Here is an 18150-nt window from a genome sequence, read left to right as displayed (position 1 = left end):
ATCACAACTTTGAGCTACTTAGAGTTTCTTACTTAGTCCACATGATGGAGGACTCCCGAGAGTCCTCTGACCAAATTCGAGCTGTCCAGTCTCCAACTGTTAGGAAATTTTTTGGGAAAAATGGATTCCTCTGAACAGAGTAGATGGGGCCATGATGACCGCTGTAGGTGCACACAATCTTTTCAGCAGGGGTCTTTGCCTTTCGGTTGCAGGATACCACCATGCCTTGTTCTGTCCCCACCATGAACTTAGTTGGCTATAATAATAATAAACAGAAAAAGCAAAACTAATAAACTGGCTTATCTCCAACCAATCACCTCAGCCCCTGGCTCCAGTGGGTGGAGATCACACGGGAGCTGCTGTACACTGCATGGTCTGCTGCCTCTCCTGTGACTTTTCCTAAAACTGCTCCCAATTTAGATTGATTTACTGTATGTGACTATAGCTTCTGACAGATGTGATCACCAATCATTGCGATGCCTGGGCAAAGTGTCAAGGGGTATGTAGATACCAGTTCTACACACTTACTATGGTGGGCTCAAACTCTAGGGAGATGCCACCTAAAGCCAAGTCAAGGTTCCCTTTCTTTGTGATGTCCAGGATCAGCTTTTCTGTTGGCTCGCTCATCTTCCGTATGTCCCACCATAAGACCTGTAGCCAAAATTCACAAAAAGTATAGAAAAAGTTATATTCATTTCTACACACCGGATTTTTTATGACAATGCAATCAGATTAGATGAGGTTCTAAAGGAAGTGTTTGCTTATCACAGCCCTTTCCATGTAGCAGGTCCAAGTGGTCATAGAGTGGGGGCGAGGCAAGCTTAAAGGGAAGTTAGATCCAAGCTCAAGTTGGGTGAGAAACTATGCAAAGCCCCATCAGAAACTGAAACAAGATGGAAGTAAAGTCCAGAGGGTCACGTTCTGCCAGTCACCTGTCCATCTGTGGAAGTTGAGAAACACTCCGTGCCGGTTTTTGACTGAAGCCATATGACCTTGTATACAGGATCACGGTGGCTATGTTCGATGACAGACAGCTCCACCGGTTGCCCCCCTTTCCTCGTGTCCCAGTAAGCTGGAGGACAAGAGCAGGATATTATAGCGTTAAGAAAGGACACTTCTACTGACTCCGTTTTACACCTGATTTCCCCCCAAAAGAAGAGAGCAGAGGCAGAGACCCTAAAAATCTTCACTTTTGACTATTTACCTCCAGCTTTACATTGTACTATATTATTAAGTGGGAACCATAAACAAGCATGTTTTTTTGCATATATATATTGTGAGGTAGTGACTCGTGTCACAGGTAGGGGTCGCTGTGTGTTCTACCCAGGTTGTGTATGAAGACAGATGAAGTCCATAGGTGTGCATAGGAGTCACGGATTTCCGGTCCGGGTTTTCCATGTGGCTGCCAGCCACAGGTTTGTTAAAAGCCCTGCAGTAAGGGGTAAGGGTGTGTCAGGTGTGAGATGCAGAGTCAGTGTCAGTCTGGTGTGTGCTGGTGTGTAGAGCAGAGGCCTGCAGAGCGCTGGCTGAGTGCTTGGAGGCACAGGCCAGCGGAGCTAGCACTCAGGGAAGCTGAATAGCCTGGCACCCGGAGCGTATACAGCGATGCAAGTTGTCCATGGTAACTGGTCTCGGATGTGGACAGTCCTGTGTCCGGAGGTGGCTGTCCTGTGCCCGAAAGAGTCGGACATGGACAGTCCTGTGCCCAGAGGTGGATGTCCTGTGCCCGAAAGAGGACTGGTATGGGTTACGATTGCAAACAGGTGGATATGGTGCCCGGCTGCTGTCCAGAGGACATCCTGGGCTGTGTACGGCTGTGTGAGTAGTGTCTGCAACATGTAAAGCTGTGTTTGGGGACTTTAATATGGCATGTGGTCACCCAGGGAAACTGGACAAAGGGAAGTCGGGCCTGTTTAGGGACTGCAATCTAAAAGCCATATGATATGAGTGCTATGAACTGGTGTGAATTGAACACTGATAATATGCACTGAAGTTAAATGCACTGAAATGATATGCACTTGTGTGTGAATTGGACTTTAAAGGGAACCTGTCAACCCCTCAGGCGTTTGTCACTAAAAGAGCCACCTTGTGCAGCACAAATGCTGCATTCTGACAAGGTGGCTCTTTAGTTATGATGCTTGCACACGCTGAAATAAACGTTTATAAAATGTGCCCCCTCATACCCTGAAATCGTCCGCGACTTTGCTTCCTAATCAGTCACAGCACAGCCGTCACGCCGGGCACCGCCTCCTCTTGCTGCATTATAGTCCCTGGCACCTGCACTGTAAGTACAAAGGGCAACGCAACAGTGCATGCCCGAAAAAAACCAAAACTTAATGCACAGGCGCCGGGGCTGTGCTGCGTCTGATTAGGAAGGAAAGTCCCGCCCCCGGGTCGATTTCAAGGTATGAGGGGACACATTTTATAAACGTTTATTTCAGCGTGTTCAGGCATCATAACTAAAAGAGCCACCTTGTCAGAATGCAGCATTTGTGCTGCACAAGGTGGCTCTTTTAGCTACAAACGCCTGGGGGGGTGACAGGTTCCCTTTAATGCTGTGAGGAAACACATTAAAGAGACTTTGTGTTGGAACTTTGTGGGTCACTGGCTCTTCACGGCGAACGAGTGCTACCGCAGCATTACAATATATATATATATATATATATATATATATACATACATACATACATACATACATACATACATACACACACACAGTACAGACCAAAAGTTTGGACACACCTTCTCATTTAAAGATTTTTCTGTATTTTCATGACTATGAAGATTGTACATTCACACTGAAAGCATCAACATTATGAATTGAACATGTGGAATTATATACTTAACAACAAAGTGTGAAACAACTGAAAATATGTCTTATATTCTAGGTTATTCAAAGTAGCCACCTTTTGCTTTGATGACTACTTTGCACACTCTTGGCATTCTCTTGATGAGCTTCAAAAAGTAGTCACTGTGAATGGTTTTCCATTCACAGGTGTGCCCTGTCAGGTTTAATAAGTGGGAATTCTTGCCTTATAAATGGGGTTGGGACCATCAGTTGTGTTGAGCAGAAGTCTGGTGGATACACAGCTGATAGTCCTACTGAATAGACTGTTAGAATTTGTATTATGGCAAGAAAAAAGCAGCTAAGAAAAGAAAAACCAGTGGCCATCATTACTTTAAGAAATGAAGGTCAGTCAGTCCAAAAAATTGGGAAAACTTTGAAAGTGTCCCCAAGTGCAGTGGCAAAAACCATCAAGTGATAGAAAGAAACTGGCTCACATGAGAACCGCCCCAGGAAAGGAAGACCAAGAGTCACCTCTGCTTCTGAGGATAAGTTTATCTGAGTCACCAGCCTCAGAAATCGCATGTTATCAGCAGCTCAGAATAGAGACCAGGTCAAAGCCACACAGAGTTCTAGCAGCAGTCACATCTCTACAACAACTGTTAAGAGGAGACTTTGTGCAGCAGGCCTTCATGGTAAAATAGCTGCTAGGAAACCACTGCTAAGGACAGGCAACAAGCAGAAGAGACTTGTTTGGGCTAAAGAACACAAGGATTGGACATTAGACCAGTGGAAATCTGTGCTTTGGTCTGATGAGTCCAAATTTGAGATCTTTGGTTCCAACCACCGTGTCTTTGTGCGACGCAGAAAAGGTGAACGGATGGACTCTACATGCCTGGTTCCCACCGTGAAGCATGGAGGAGGAGGTGTGATGGTGTGGGGGTGCTTTGCTGGTGACACTGTTGGGGATTTATTCAAAATTGAAGGCATACTGAACCAGCATGGCTACCACAGCATCTTGCAGCGGCATGCTATTCCATCCGGTTTGCGTTTAGTTGGACCATCATTTATTTTTCAACAGGACAATGACCCCAAACACACCTCCAGGCTGTGTAAGGGCTATTTGACCAAGAAGGAGAGTGATGGGGTGCTACTCCAGATGACCTGGCCTCCACAGTCACCAGACCTGAACCCAATCGAGATGGTTTGGGGTGAGCTGGACCGCAGAGTGAAGGCAAAAGGGCCAACAAGTGCTAAGCACCTCTGGGAACTCCTTCAAGATTGTTGGAAGACCATTCCCGGTGACTACCTCTTGAAGCTCATCAAGAGAATGCCAAGAGTGCGCAAAGCAGTCATCAAAGCAAAAGGTGGCTACTTTGAAGAACCTAGAATATAAGACATATTTTCAGTTGTTTCACACTTTTTTTTAAGTATATAATTCCACGTGTTAACTCATAGTTTTGATGCCTTCAGTGTGAATGTACAATTTTCATAGTCATGAAAATACAGAAAGATCTTTAAATGAGGTGTGTCCAAACTTTTGGTCTGCACTATATATATATATATATATATATATATATATATATATATATATATATATATATATATATCGATTAAAGGCTTATTAAGGCACCATGAGCTGATTGGTGCCACATACAGAGAATAGTACACAATCAAAGTACTAAATACCGTATGTAATAACATCAGCAGCATCTATCCTGCTTGTTGATGGTTTCCACTTTTTCTCTACACCGTGAATTAGAAATGACATGCACTGGCTAAATTGTGAGGTCAGGGACTTCCCACTGAAAACCTCAATCAGCTTCTCCCTAGTCTGAGCGGGCTGATAACACGGAGCAATTTATTAACTGTCTATTGCTAGTCTTCTTGCCACCACTAGAGGGCAGTAGTTAGAATGATACATACTGATCTGTCCATTGTAGCAGCCCCCGACCAGGATGTGGGAGTCCTTGGGGTTGTATTCCAGGCTGACCAGCGGTGACACGGGCTTCAGGGTCAGCTCCGGCTTGTTTGGGTTCTCTGCACGATAGGGGGGCATGAGCAGATATGAGGATCGTGTTCGGTTGGCATTACAGGTTGTGGATTTACTCATCTGCATGAATGAAACTTTCCTCACCGATGTCCCAGATATACGAGTCGTAGCTCATGTCTTTGGGGGCTCTCTGGAACTCCAGACAGGAATATGCCACTGCCAGCTTCCTGCCGCCATCAGGATGCCAGGAGAGATGTGTGGCCGTACGCTTGATCTCATTGGGGTCTCTGTAGAATGATCAGTCACATTAGTCATATATACTTGTATATATGGATGATCTACAGCAGTGGTCTTCAACCTGTGACTTCAACCCCAGCATGCTCCCACAGCTGCAGGTTGGGAATTGTAGTTTCACCACTGTTAAAGAGCCGCAGATCAATGACCAGGAGAAGAAAAACTCTCCAGGATTAGGAAGGTCCCTGTCCACAGGTTGTGTCTGGTGTTGCAGCCCAGCTCCATTGAAGTGACCTGCAATACCAAACATGACCTGTAAACTGCCAGGGGCAGTCACAGAGGTAATTTTCTATCAGTGAGCAAAATCCCCTATTCTAATGTATCCACTCCCTAATATTAATGGCAGTGCTGATCAGAGTGGTCTGCAGCCCAATGGGTTAAGACTTCCTTGCCCCAGCCCCCTCCATCTTGTCTATTAGCAAAGCTAATACCTGAACACATTAATGGTCTTGGCAGAAGGCGCCTCGTCCATCCCTTCCAGCTCCTCCTCTTCTTCGAAGTACTCCTCGTAAATATTGATGGCGTTGTTCTGCTTGATGCAGTGCTCCATCACCTGGGATGACAAGATAACACCAGCCGAGCCGTAAATCAGGACCCGTGACTCTCCGGCCCACCGCTCCTCATAACCACAAAGCCAGATGATTAGAGGTGGATTTCTTGTTATGTCAGCTACAATAGTGTTTTCGGGAAACCTAAGTGTGTAGCTCCGACCTCACCTATTGCGTAAGTATCAGTTTTATGGGACCACTTAAAGGTAATCTTGCCTTGTGCAGGCGTGTACTACGGAGGACAGAGAATGAACTTCAATCCAATATTTCGGCCAGCATACAGCCAGCGGTTAAGGAAAGGGTTAATCAAACACCCAAAAATTCCGCCCATATGACCCAAAACCAGTCCCGCCAAATTCAGGTGACAGGTTCCCTTTAAAGGGGTTCTCCAAGAACAGAAGAGAAGAAATAACTGAAGGACCGCCTTACACTCCCCAGCTGAGTGATGGTGGTGACATAATGGTCGTCCTTCTCCACTTTCTTCCTGTAACGGGTGGTCTGTTCCATTTCTTGGGGGTTAATATCTTTTGGCCAGCCGCCTTCCACGTGGTTAACCCCTCGCGTCTCCATCTCAAACCTTTCTGTGTTCACCTATGGATAGAGATAGAGAAAGAAGGTCAGTCTGGTCCATCTGGAGATCTTCATCCAACATCCACCGTAGTTCAGAAGGCAAAGATGTCACAAGTGAGGATCCCGGAGAGGACTATGGCGGTCTCCTACATAATAATCCCGTGGATATTACTGGGAAAAGGTCATGATGGGACTTGCAGTCCATCTCACTCCTTCCACAGACCCCATCTGTGATATCTTCAGACATGTCCTAAAGGTGGCATCCAAAAGCAACATTGACGTTAGGCTTCCAATTTCATAAAAATGGCTCCTGCATGTCTAAAGGTGACATTACATGGTAGCTGTCTTGCTTGCCTGATCACCCCTCAATTCGCTTCTATATTCACTTATATGGCAGCGACAGTGCGCATGTGCGACCATCCCTTCCATTCACTTCTATGTGAGACATGTCACCCACATTCTCAGAACTGTTGGGACCCCCACTGATCATACATTTATCACCTATCCTGTGATAAATGTTATACCCCTTTAAGACCTCTCAACATGTTAAGTGATGACCTGATCCCTTTCTGTAACAAAATGCAAATGCGCTCTCCTCCCGAAGTAAGCCAACTGTCTAGAGCGCACCCTACAGGTAGCAGCTCCTTAAAAAGACTCCTGGATCTCCACAAGGATGATCGGACCTGTCTGGACTCTAAAAGAAGATGGAGGATGTGCCTAGGGATTACGTTTCTCCTGGAGACCCCCCGATGATCACTGCATGTTGGGCCCTTCTTTATTAATTAAACTATGTATATTAGAGGGACCAAAAAATGTGAAAGGAAACCCCCAAGAACCTAAGAGGAACATGTAGATGTGGTCCCTGGTTGGGTTTGGACCCTCATGCTTAGCTGATGCGTTTTTACTAGGGGTCCAGCCTACCTTGACCATAGAAGTGACTGCACCGCCCGACATTTATCTCAGTGGGGGCATACAGAAGAGAGATCGTTCGGACAGTTCTGCCAACTACGGGAAGTGTCGGCAGCATAATAAGCGGCAACTACTTAATAAGAGGGACATGATTAACCTATTAGCATCGCTAATGAGAGTTTAGTGGGATTATTTTTGCCAATCAATTACGATGCGCTTTGCTTGATTTATGCCCGTCATGCTGTAATCTCGTCCCCCTGGCATTGGATGAAGTAAGGCTGCCAGCTGCTGGTGGTGGCATCCAGGAGAGACTGCGCTGATGTATGGTGGCTGGGGTTAGTTATGTGGCTCGCTGGCAGAAGTCATATGTCCTGTGATCTGATCCTGGCATAACACTGGGCACGTACAGCCCAACTCTGGCACTTCAGATCTCCTTGTAGTCTTCAGATGGGCACAAGAAGGGGGCGACAAAAGTGAGGAGTGGAGGGTGAAGCATGGGAGCAGATAAGTGTGGGTACATTAGGTATCATGGCTCACACTTATATGGCTCTCAACGTCCATCACAGAGGCTGGCACTACTATACTTACACCAAGTCTGGACCTAGAATGAGGCCACCAGGTTGGCACTAATATATATGGGGATTAGGGCACAATATAAGCAATGGGGATAGCAGTATTAGATAGACACTATGGCTGGCATTATTATATGGGCATTAAAAGATAGTACTGTTATATAGTCCCTAGGGCCGACACTATTGAATGCGCACTAGGGCTGAGACCTTAGCACAACCACTATAGCAGTATTATTATATGGGCACTATGGTGGTATTATTATATGGGCACTATGGTGGTATTATTATATGGGCACTATCTATGGTTGGTACTATTATATCAGCACTATAGTGGTATTATGTGGGGACTATAGTGGTATTTTTATATGGGCACTATAGTGGCATTATTATTTGGGCACCACAGCAGCAATTTTATTTAGGCACTAGCGCTAGTACCGATAACCAGACACTTCAGCAGACAGTATATTAAGGGAAACAGAGCTGCCACTGGGCAGTGGGGCTGGCACTAATATATGGGCACTAAAGCTCTACTATCATATTGGTACTAATATATGGGATGTAGGGTAGACACGAATATATGGGTGTTAGGGGTTGAAATCTTATACTGGCTGGTGCTGCTATGTGGGCATTAGGGCTGATCATAAATTATCAGCATTAATAATGGGCACTACTATATTGGAAACAGAGTGACCATATTACATGGAAGTTGATGGTATCGCTATTATTTGGGGGGAATGGGCTGACACTTGTTTATGGGTAGTGATACTATTATAGGGGCACGATGGTGGGAATATTATAGGATCGATTTGTCTGGTACTAATATGGCTGAGACTCGGATGCTGCCATCAGATTGTGACTGATGACGATGGTTATGCCACGTGTGCCAATTTGATGACTTTTGTACAATTATTTTTTTTATGTGGACTCCTAAGTTCATGTGTCCCTTGACACCAGGGATGACTCCAATAAGTAGGTTCTCTGCTGTCTAGTAAATCTACGAGTGTCCTGCACACACTGGACGGATGTACAGATGCATCACACATCAGCAGTGACACCTGCTGGCTTACAGGAGTATGACACCAGATAAATCAGAAACGATCAGTCTTTGGATCCCTCTCCTACATGTTACCTCGTGCTCGGACATGTCGTGGGCGCACTGGATGCCCATGTCACACGGGTTCCTCTCTATGAAGTTCAGAGCCTGCGAGGGATCGGGCAGTATATCCACGTGCAGTTCTGCTGGGCGGTCCGAAAAGTTGCATTGCCGGCCAAATTCGCTGCGTTTCCGAGTGTAGACGTATACGATCTCCATAGTGCCTGGAAGGAAGGAAAGCAGATACATATCTATATTATGTGTCCTTTTCTGTTTTCTTAGATATATCTGGTTCTGAGAAAGCTGGGTGATGACCTCAGTGCAATGGCCACCATACTGACTGTTGCTTTTTGGACTTCAGAATGGAAGTTCTTCTTAAAGGGTTAATCCCATCTTCATAGATGGGTATTGTCGGAGCAAACACTATTACAATTTACTTTTGTAGAGATATTAACATTTTTCTTCTGGTTACATCTCGTTGCCTTGGAGACCGACCACCACTGCTGACTATTGTGAAGCTGGCTGGGATTAGGAGGTAACAGCGCTCCGGCGATCCTAGCCAACTCCAAATCAATGCATACAAGCTCAATAGAAAAGTGTGTGTTAGTACACATATACATATATAGCACCACTACCACATGAAAAGCCACATATACAGCACCGCCACGTGAAAAGCCACATATACAGCACCGCCACATGAAAAGCCACATATACAGCACCACTAACACATGAAAAACCACACATACAGCACCACATGAAAAACCACACATACAGCACCACATGAAAAACCACATATACAGCACCGCCACATGAAAAGCCACATATACAGCACCACTAACACATGAAAAACCACACATACAGCACCACATGAAAAACCACACATACAGCACCACATGAAAAACCACATATACAGCACCGCCACGTGAAAAGCCACATATACTGCACCGCCACATGAAAAGCCACATATACAGCACTGCCACGTGAAAAGCCACATATACAGCACCACTAACACATGAAAAACCACACATACAGCACCACATGAAAAACCACATATACAGCACCGCCACGTGAAAAGCCACATATACTGCACCGCCACATGAAAAGCCACATATACAGCACTGCCACGTGAAAAGCCACATATACAGCACCGCCACGTGAAAAGCCACATATACAGCACCACTACCACATGAAAAACCACACATACAGCACCGCCACATGAAAAAACACATATACAGCACTGCCACGTGAAAATCCACATATACAGCACCGCCACGTGAAAAGCCACATATACAGCACCACTACCACATGAAAAGCCACATATACAGCACCACTACCACTTGAAAAACCACATATACAGCACCGCCACGTGAAAAACCACATATACAGCACCGCCACGTGAAAAGCCACATATACAGCACCACTACCACATGAAAAGCCACATATACAGCACCACTACCACATGAAAAACCACATATACAGCACCGCCACATGAAAAACCACATATACAGCACCGCCACGTGAAAAGCCACAAATACAGCACCACTACCACATGAAAAGCCACATATACAGCACCGCCACATGAAAAACCACATATACAGCACCGCCACGTGAAAAGCCACATATACAGCACCACTACCACATGAAAAGCCACATATACAGCACCACTACCACATGAAAAACCACATATACAGCACCGCCACATGAAAAACCACATATACAGCACCGCCACATGAAAAGCCACATATACAGAACCGCCACGTGAAAAGCCACATATACAGCACCACTACCACATGAAAAACCACATATACAGCACCACTACCACATGAAAAACCACATATACAGCACCGCCACATGAAAAACCACATATACAGCACCACAACCACATGAAAAACCACATATACAGCACCGCCACATGAAAAACCACATATACAGCACCACTACCACATGAAAAACCACATATACAGCACCACAACCACATGAAAAACCACATATACAGCACCGCCACATGAAAAACCACATATACAGCACCACAACCACATGAAAAACCACATATACAGCACCACAACCACATGAAAAACCACATATACAGCACCGCCACATGAAAAACCACATATACAGCACCACAACCACATGAAAAACCACATATACAGCACCACAACCACATGAAAAACCACATATACAGCACCGCCACATGAAAAACCACATATACAGCACCACTACCACATGAAAAACCACATATACAGCACCACAACCACATGAAAAACCACATACTCAGCATCACCACATAGCACCGCCACATGAATAACCACATATACAGTGAAGGAAATAAGTATTTGATCCCTTGCTGATTTTGTAAATTTGCCTACTGACAAACACATAAACAGTCTATAATTTTAAAGGGAACCTGTCACCTGAATTTGGCGGGACCGGTTTTCGGTCATATGGGCAGAGTTTTCGGGTGTTTGATTCACCCTTTCCTTACCCGCTGGCTGCATGCTGGCTGCAATATTGGATTGAAGTTCATTCTCTGTCCTCCGTGGTACACACCTGCACTAGGTGCAATCTTGCCTTGCACAGCCGTGTACTATGGAGGACAGAGAATGAACTTCAATCCAATATTGCAGCCAGCGGGTAAGGAAAGGGTGAATCAAGCACCCCAAAACTCCGCCCACATAGCTGAAGATTGTTCCCTCCAAATTCAGGTGACAGAGTCCCTTTAATGCAGGTAACGAGTTGATTAGGAGCGTCTAACTGGTCTGTAGGAGTCAGAACTCTTGATGGTTGGTAGGGATCAAATACTTATTTCTCATTGCAAAATGCAAAAAAAATTATATAATTTATACAATGTGATTTTCTGGATTTTATTTTTGATATTCTATCTCTCAATGTTAAAATTAATCTACCCCTAAAATTATAGACTGTTCATGTCTTTGTCAGTGGGCAAACTTACAAAATGAGCAAGGGATCAAATACTTATTTCCCCCACTGTTCAGCACCGTGGCTTGTAAAACCAAACATACAGCACCGCAGCGTGTAAATCCACATACAGCACCGCATATGGTGACGATAAAAACTACAGTCAGTACTGAAAAAAAAAGACAAGCCCTGATAACAGTCTATGGATCAAAAAATAAAAAACTTCTAGTTCTGGGAAAACAAGAAGGAAAAATTGAAATCGAAGAGGGGCACAAGGCCGGTGCATAAACCTGGAGGCAGCCCCCTATCAAAAAAGCCAAACTTTTTAACCCCACCCTCTCAATCTAATGACTTAAATCACCGCATGGTGGGATCTGCACAGGAGCCGATCGTATGATTGATGGGTCGGCGGTGACCATTGCGATTATTTCCCAGGTGCCCCCTATGTCACCTTTCTGCCCATAAAGCATGACCCTCCTAACACGAGAAGTAACCAGAGGCTAACAACTACCTCTACCAGCAAAAGGGGCTTGCTGGGACTTCTAGTTCTACAATGCAAGACGCTTATACTACCTGCTATGGGGAATCAGCTGTTCTGACCCGAGAAATCAGCAGCTAATTACATAAATGAGTCATTAATACCCCGCAATAGCCATTACCTCCGATCTGCTGGGTATTTTGTTCCCAAGGCGACCGACTAGTAGTTGTTTACGGTCTCCTAGAAACGCAAACGCCGGCATTAGCTACAGACGGAAAGGCGCATGCTCAATATACACTTCCGCTCCCATAAGCGCCATTTTGAAGGAGGGCCGTCGGGAAAGGGTACTTTTTAAAACGGAAGCAAAACGCAAATAATAACCCAAAGAATTGTCAGAAAATGGAGGCGTCGTAAAATGAGATTTACATTTTACAACTTTGTTACGTCGTCGGTGTGTGTGTGTGTTTTTTTTTTTTTTTTACAGGTGTAGTTCTACATTTAACCGATAGCTGGCAGCAGATCTGCACGCATTTTGGGGATTACATTGAAAAAGGAAGGATTATCAGATTTGGGGATAGTTTTATTTTGGGATCAGATTTAGTAGGAGATGTTTTAAAATAATTGCCAGGAATAGTAAAGGATTAGATCATTCTGTATAATATGAGCAATGCTACGACATCTCAAAATGTCTCATGATACTTATCTGTAAATGTGGCTCAGCTGTCAGGACACAAAGCATCACAGCTATGATAGAAAGGTGCCAGGACACACAGAGCATCGCAGCTATGATAGAAAGGTGCCAGGACACACAGAGCATCACATCTATGATAGAAAGGTGCCAGGACACAACACAGAGCATCACAGCTATGATAGAAAGGTGTCAGGACACAACACAGAGCATCACAGCTATGATAGAAAGGTGCCAGGACACACAGAGCATCGCAACTATGATAGAAAGGTGCCAGGACACACAGAGCATCACATCTATGATAGAAAGGTGCCAGGACACAACACAGAGCATCACAGCTATGATAGAAAGGTGTCAGGACACACAGAGCATCACAGCTATGATAGAAAGGTGTCAGGACACACAGAGCATCACAGCTATGATAGAAAGGTGTCAGGACACACAGAGCATCGCAGCTATGATAGAAAGGTGCCAGGACACACAGAGCATCGCAACTATGATAGAAAGGTGCCAGGACACACAGAGCATCACAGCTATGATAGAAAGGTGCCAGGACACACAGAGCATCGCAGCTATGATAGAAAGGTGCCAGGACACACAGAGCATCACAGCTATGATAGAAAGGTGTCAGGACACACAGAGCATCACAGCTATGATAGAAAGGTGCCAGGACACACTGAGCATCGCAGCTATGATAGAAAGGTGCCAGGACACACTGAGCATCGCAGCTATGATAGAAAGGTGCCAGGACACAACACAGAGCATCGCAGCTATGATAGAAAGGTGTCAGGACACACAGAGCATCACAGCTATGATAGAAAGGTGCCAGGACACACTGAGCATCGCAGCTATGATAGAAAGGTGCCAGGACACACTGAGCATCGCAGCTATGATAGAAAGGTGCCAGGACACAACACAGAGCATCGCAGCTATGATAGAAAGGTGTCAGGACACACAGAGCATCACAGCTATGATAGAAAGGTGCCAGGACACACAGAGCATCGCAACTATGATAGAAAGGTGCCAGGACACACAGAGCATCACAGCTATGATAGAAAGGTGCTAGGACACACTGAGCATCGCAGCTATGATAGAAAGGTGCCAGGACACACAGAGCATCGCAACTATGATAGAAAGGTGCCAGGACACACAGAGCATCACAGCTATGATAGAAAGGTGTCAGGGCACAACACAGAGCATCACAGCTATGATAGAAACGTGTCAGGACACACAAAGCATCACAGCTATGATAGAAAGGTGCCAGGACACACAGAGCATCACAGCTATGATAGAAAGGTGCCAGGACACACAGAGCATCGCAGCTATGATAGAAAGGTGTCAGGGTACACAGAGCATCACAACTATGATAGAAAGGTGTCGGGACACAACACAGAGCCTCACAGCTATGATAGAAAGGTGTCAGGGCACAACACAGAGCATCACAGCTATGATAGAAAGGTGTCAGGGTACACAGAGCATCGCAGCTATGATAGAAAGGTGTCAGGGTACACAGAGCATCGCAGCTATGATAGAAAGGTGTCAGGGCACAACACAGAGCATCACAACTATGATAGAAAGGTGTCAGGACACCACACAGCATCACAACTATGATAGAAAGGTGTCAGGGCACAACACAGAGTCTCACAGCTATGATAGAAAGGTGTCAGGGCACAACACAGAGCATCTCAGCTATGATAGAAAGGTGTCAGGACACACAGCATCGCAGCTATGATAGAAAGGTGTCAGGGCACAACACAGAGCATCACAGCTATGATAGAAAGGTGTCAGGACACAGCATCGCAGCTATGATAGAAAGGTGTCAGGACACACAGAGCATCGCAGCTATGATAGAAAGGTGTCAGGGCGTCATAACACAGAGCATCACAGCTATGATAGAAAGGTGTCAGGGCACAACACAGATCATCACAACTATGATAGAAAGGTGTCAGGGCACAACACAGATCATCACAACTATGATAGAAAGGTGTCAGGGCACAACACAGAGCATCACAACCATGATAGAAAGGTGTCAGGGCACAACACAGAGCATCACAGCTAGGATAAAAAGGCGTCAGGGCACAACACAGAGCATCACAGCAAGGATAGAAAGGTGTCAGGGCACAACACAGAGCATCGCATCAACAGAAAAGTGTCAGGGCACAACACAGAGCATCTCAGCTATGATAGAAAGGTGTCAGGGCACAACACAGATCATCACAACTATGATAGAAAGGTGTCAGGGCACAACACAGAGCATCACAGCTATGATAGAAAGGTATCAGGACACACATCATCGCAGCTATGATAGACAGGTGTCAGGACCCACAGGGCATCACAGCTATGATAGAAAGGTGTCAGGGCACAACACAGAGCATCACAGCTATGATAGAAAGGTGTCAGGGCACACAGAGCATCACAGCTATGATAGAAAGGTGTCAGGGCACAACACAGAGCATCACAGCTTGGAAAAAAAGGTGTCAGGCCACAACACAGAGCATCACAGCTATGATAGAAAGGTGTCAGGGCACAACACAGAGCATCACAACTATGATAGAAAGGTGTCAGGGCACAACACAGAGCATCGCAACTACAGAAAGGTGTCAGGACACAACACAGAGCATCACAGCTAGGATAGAAAGGTGTTAGGGCACAACACAGAGCATCACATCTACAGAAAGGTGTCAAGGCACAACACAGAGCATCTCAGCTATGATAGAAAGGTGTCAGGGCACAACACAGAGCATCACAGCTATGATAGAAAGGTGTCAGGGCACAACACAGAGCATCACAGCTATGATAGAAAGGTGTCAGGGCACAACACAGAGCATCACAACTATGATAGAAAGGTGTCAGGGCACAACACAGAGCATTGCAACTATGATAGAAAGGTGTCAGGGCACACAGAGCATCACAGCTATGATAGAAAGGTGTCAGGGCACAACACAGAGCATCACAGCTATGATAGAAAGGTGTCAGGGCACACAGAGCATCACAGCTATGATAGAAAGGTGTCAGGGCACAACACAGAGCATCACAGCTTGGAAAAAAAGGTGTCAGGCCACAACACAGAGCATCACAGCTATGATAGAAAGGTGTCAGGGCACAACACAGAGCATCACAACTATGATAGAAAGGTGTCAGGGCACAACACAGAGCATCGCAACTACAGAAAGGTGTCAGGACACAACACAGAGCATCACAGCTAGGATAGAAAGGTGTTAGGGCACAACACAGAGCATCGCATCTACAGAAAGGTGTCAAGGCACAACACAGAGCATCTCAGCTATGATAGAAAGGTGTCAGGGCACAACACAGAGCATCACAGCTATGATAGAAAGGTGTCAGGGCACAACACAGAGCATCACAGCTATGATAGAAAGGTGTCAGGGCACAACACAGAGCATCACAACTATGATAGAAAGGTGTCAGGGCACAACACAGAGCATCACAACTATGATAGAAAGGTGTCGGGACACAACACAGAGCCTCAGAGCTATGATAGAAAGGTGTCAGGGCATAACACAGAGCATCTCAGCTATGATAATAATAATAATAATAATAATTTTATTTATATAGCGCCAACATATTCCGCAGCGCTTTACAAATTATAGAGGGGACTTGTACAGACAATAGACATTACAGCATAACAGAAATACAGTTCAAAACAGATACCAGGAGGAGTGAGGGCCCTGCTCGCAAGCTTACAAACTATGAGGAAAAGGGGAGACACGAGAGGTGGATGGTAACAATTGCTTTAGTTATTCGGACCAGCTATAGTGTAAGGCTCAGGTGTTCATGTAAAGCTGCATGAACCAGTTACCTGCCTAAGTATGTAGCAGTACAGACACAGAGGGCTAATACTGCATAAAGTGTATGAGAACATGATGCGAGGAACCTTTTTTTTTTTTTTTTTTTTATTATAAATAGGCCACACAGGGATCGTTAGGTTAATGTCAGGGCACACAGAGCATCACAGCTATGATAGAAAGGTGTCAGGGCACAACACAGAGCATCACAGCTAGGATAGAAAGGTGTCAGGGCACAACACAGAGCATCACAACTATGATAGAAAGGTGTCAGGGCACAACACAGAGCATCACAGCTATGATAGAAAGGTGTCAGGGCACACAGAGCATCACAGCTATGATAGAAAGGTGTCAGGGCACAACACAGAGCATCACAGCTTGGAAAAAAAGGTGTCAGGCCACAACACAGAGCATCACAGCTATGATAGAAAGGTGTCAGGGCACAACACAGAGCATCACAACTATGATAGAAAGGTGTCAGGGCACAACACAGAGCATCGCAACTACAGAAAGGTGTCAGGACACAACACAGAGCATCACAGCTAGGATAGAAAGGTGTTAGGGCACAACACAGAGCATCGCATCTACAGAAAGGTGTCAAGGCACAACACAGAGCATCTCAGCTATGATAGAAAGGTGTCAGGGCACAACACAGAGCATCACAGCTATGATAGAAAGGTGTCAGGGCACAACACAGAGCATCACAGCTATGATAGAAAGGTGTCAGGGCACAACACAGAGCATCACAACTATGATAGAAAGGTGTCAGGGCACAACACAGAGCATCACAACTATGATAGAAAGGTGTCGGGACACAACACAGAGCCTCAGAGCTATGATAGAAAGGTGTCAGGGCATAACACAGAGCATCTCAGCTATGATAATAATAATAATAATAATAATTTTATTTATATAGCGCCAACATATTCCGCAGCGCTTTACAAATTATAGAGGGGACTTGTACAGACAATAGACATTACAGCATAACAGAAATACAGTTCAAAACAGATACCAGGAGGAGTGAGGGCCCTGCTCGCAAGCTTACAAACTATGAGGAAAAGGGGAGACACGAGAGGTGGATGGTAACAATTGCTTTAGTTATTCGGACCAGCTATAGTGTAAGGCTCAGGTGTTCATGTAAAGCTGCATGAACCAGTTACCTGCCTAAGTATGTAGCAGTACAGACACAGAGGGCTAATACTGCATAAAGTGTATGAGAACATGATGCGAGGAACCTTTTTTTTTTTTTTTTTTTAATTATAAATAGGCCACACAGGGATCGTTAGGTTAATGCATTGAGGCGGTAGGCCAGTCTGAACAAATGAGTTTTTAGGGCACGCTTAAAACTGTGGGGATTGGGGATTAATCGTATTAACCTAGGTAGTGCATTCCAAAGAATCGGCGCAGCACGTGTAAAGTCTTGGAGACGGGAGTGGGAGGTTCTGATTATTGAGGATGCTAACCTGAGGTCATTAGCGGAGCGGAGGGCACGGGTAGG

The 18150-nt window shown here is 45.3% G+C and overlaps 1 protein-coding gene across 3 annotated transcripts in view; it reads right to left on the bottom strand.

Annotated features, from left to right (window-relative positions):
* The window catches only part of DNAI2 (dynein axonemal intermediate chain 2), a 29003-nt gene extending 16562 nt beyond the window's left edge, over positions 1 to 12441 (bottom strand). For 2 of the 3 annotated variants that reach the window (XM_069750734.1, XM_069750735.1), the window contains exons 1-9: positions 12340 to 12427; positions 8801 to 8988; positions 6050 to 6211; positions 5504 to 5625; positions 4923 to 5065; positions 4712 to 4825; positions 933 to 1072; positions 529 to 651; positions 33 to 256 (exon numbers count right to left, since the gene is read on the bottom strand). In XM_069750734.1, the coding sequence (XP_069606835.1) occupies positions 33 to 256; positions 529 to 651; positions 933 to 1072; positions 4712 to 4825; positions 4923 to 5065; positions 5504 to 5625; positions 6050 to 6211; positions 8801 to 8983 (1211 nt within the window). In that variant the 5' untranslated portion in view covers positions 8984 to 8988; positions 12340 to 12427. Of the gene's footprint in view, positions 1 to 32; positions 257 to 528; positions 652 to 932; positions 1073 to 4711; positions 4826 to 4922; positions 5066 to 5503; positions 5626 to 6049; positions 6212 to 8800; positions 8989 to 12339 lie in introns of all 3 variants that reach the window. The other variant, XM_069750732.1, reaches the window with a different exon arrangement.
* Between the last annotated feature and the right edge of the window lie 5709 nt (positions 12442 to 18150).

Source organism: Ranitomeya imitator, chromosome 2 (assembly GCF_032444005.1).
Source record: "Ranitomeya imitator isolate aRanImi1 chromosome 2, aRanImi1.pri, whole genome shotgun sequence".
Lineage (NCBI taxonomy): Eukaryota > Metazoa > Chordata > Amphibia > Anura > Dendrobatidae > Ranitomeya > Ranitomeya imitator.
Note: the sequence above shows the minus strand (reverse complement) of the source record. Positions and strands in the feature narration are given on the sequence as shown.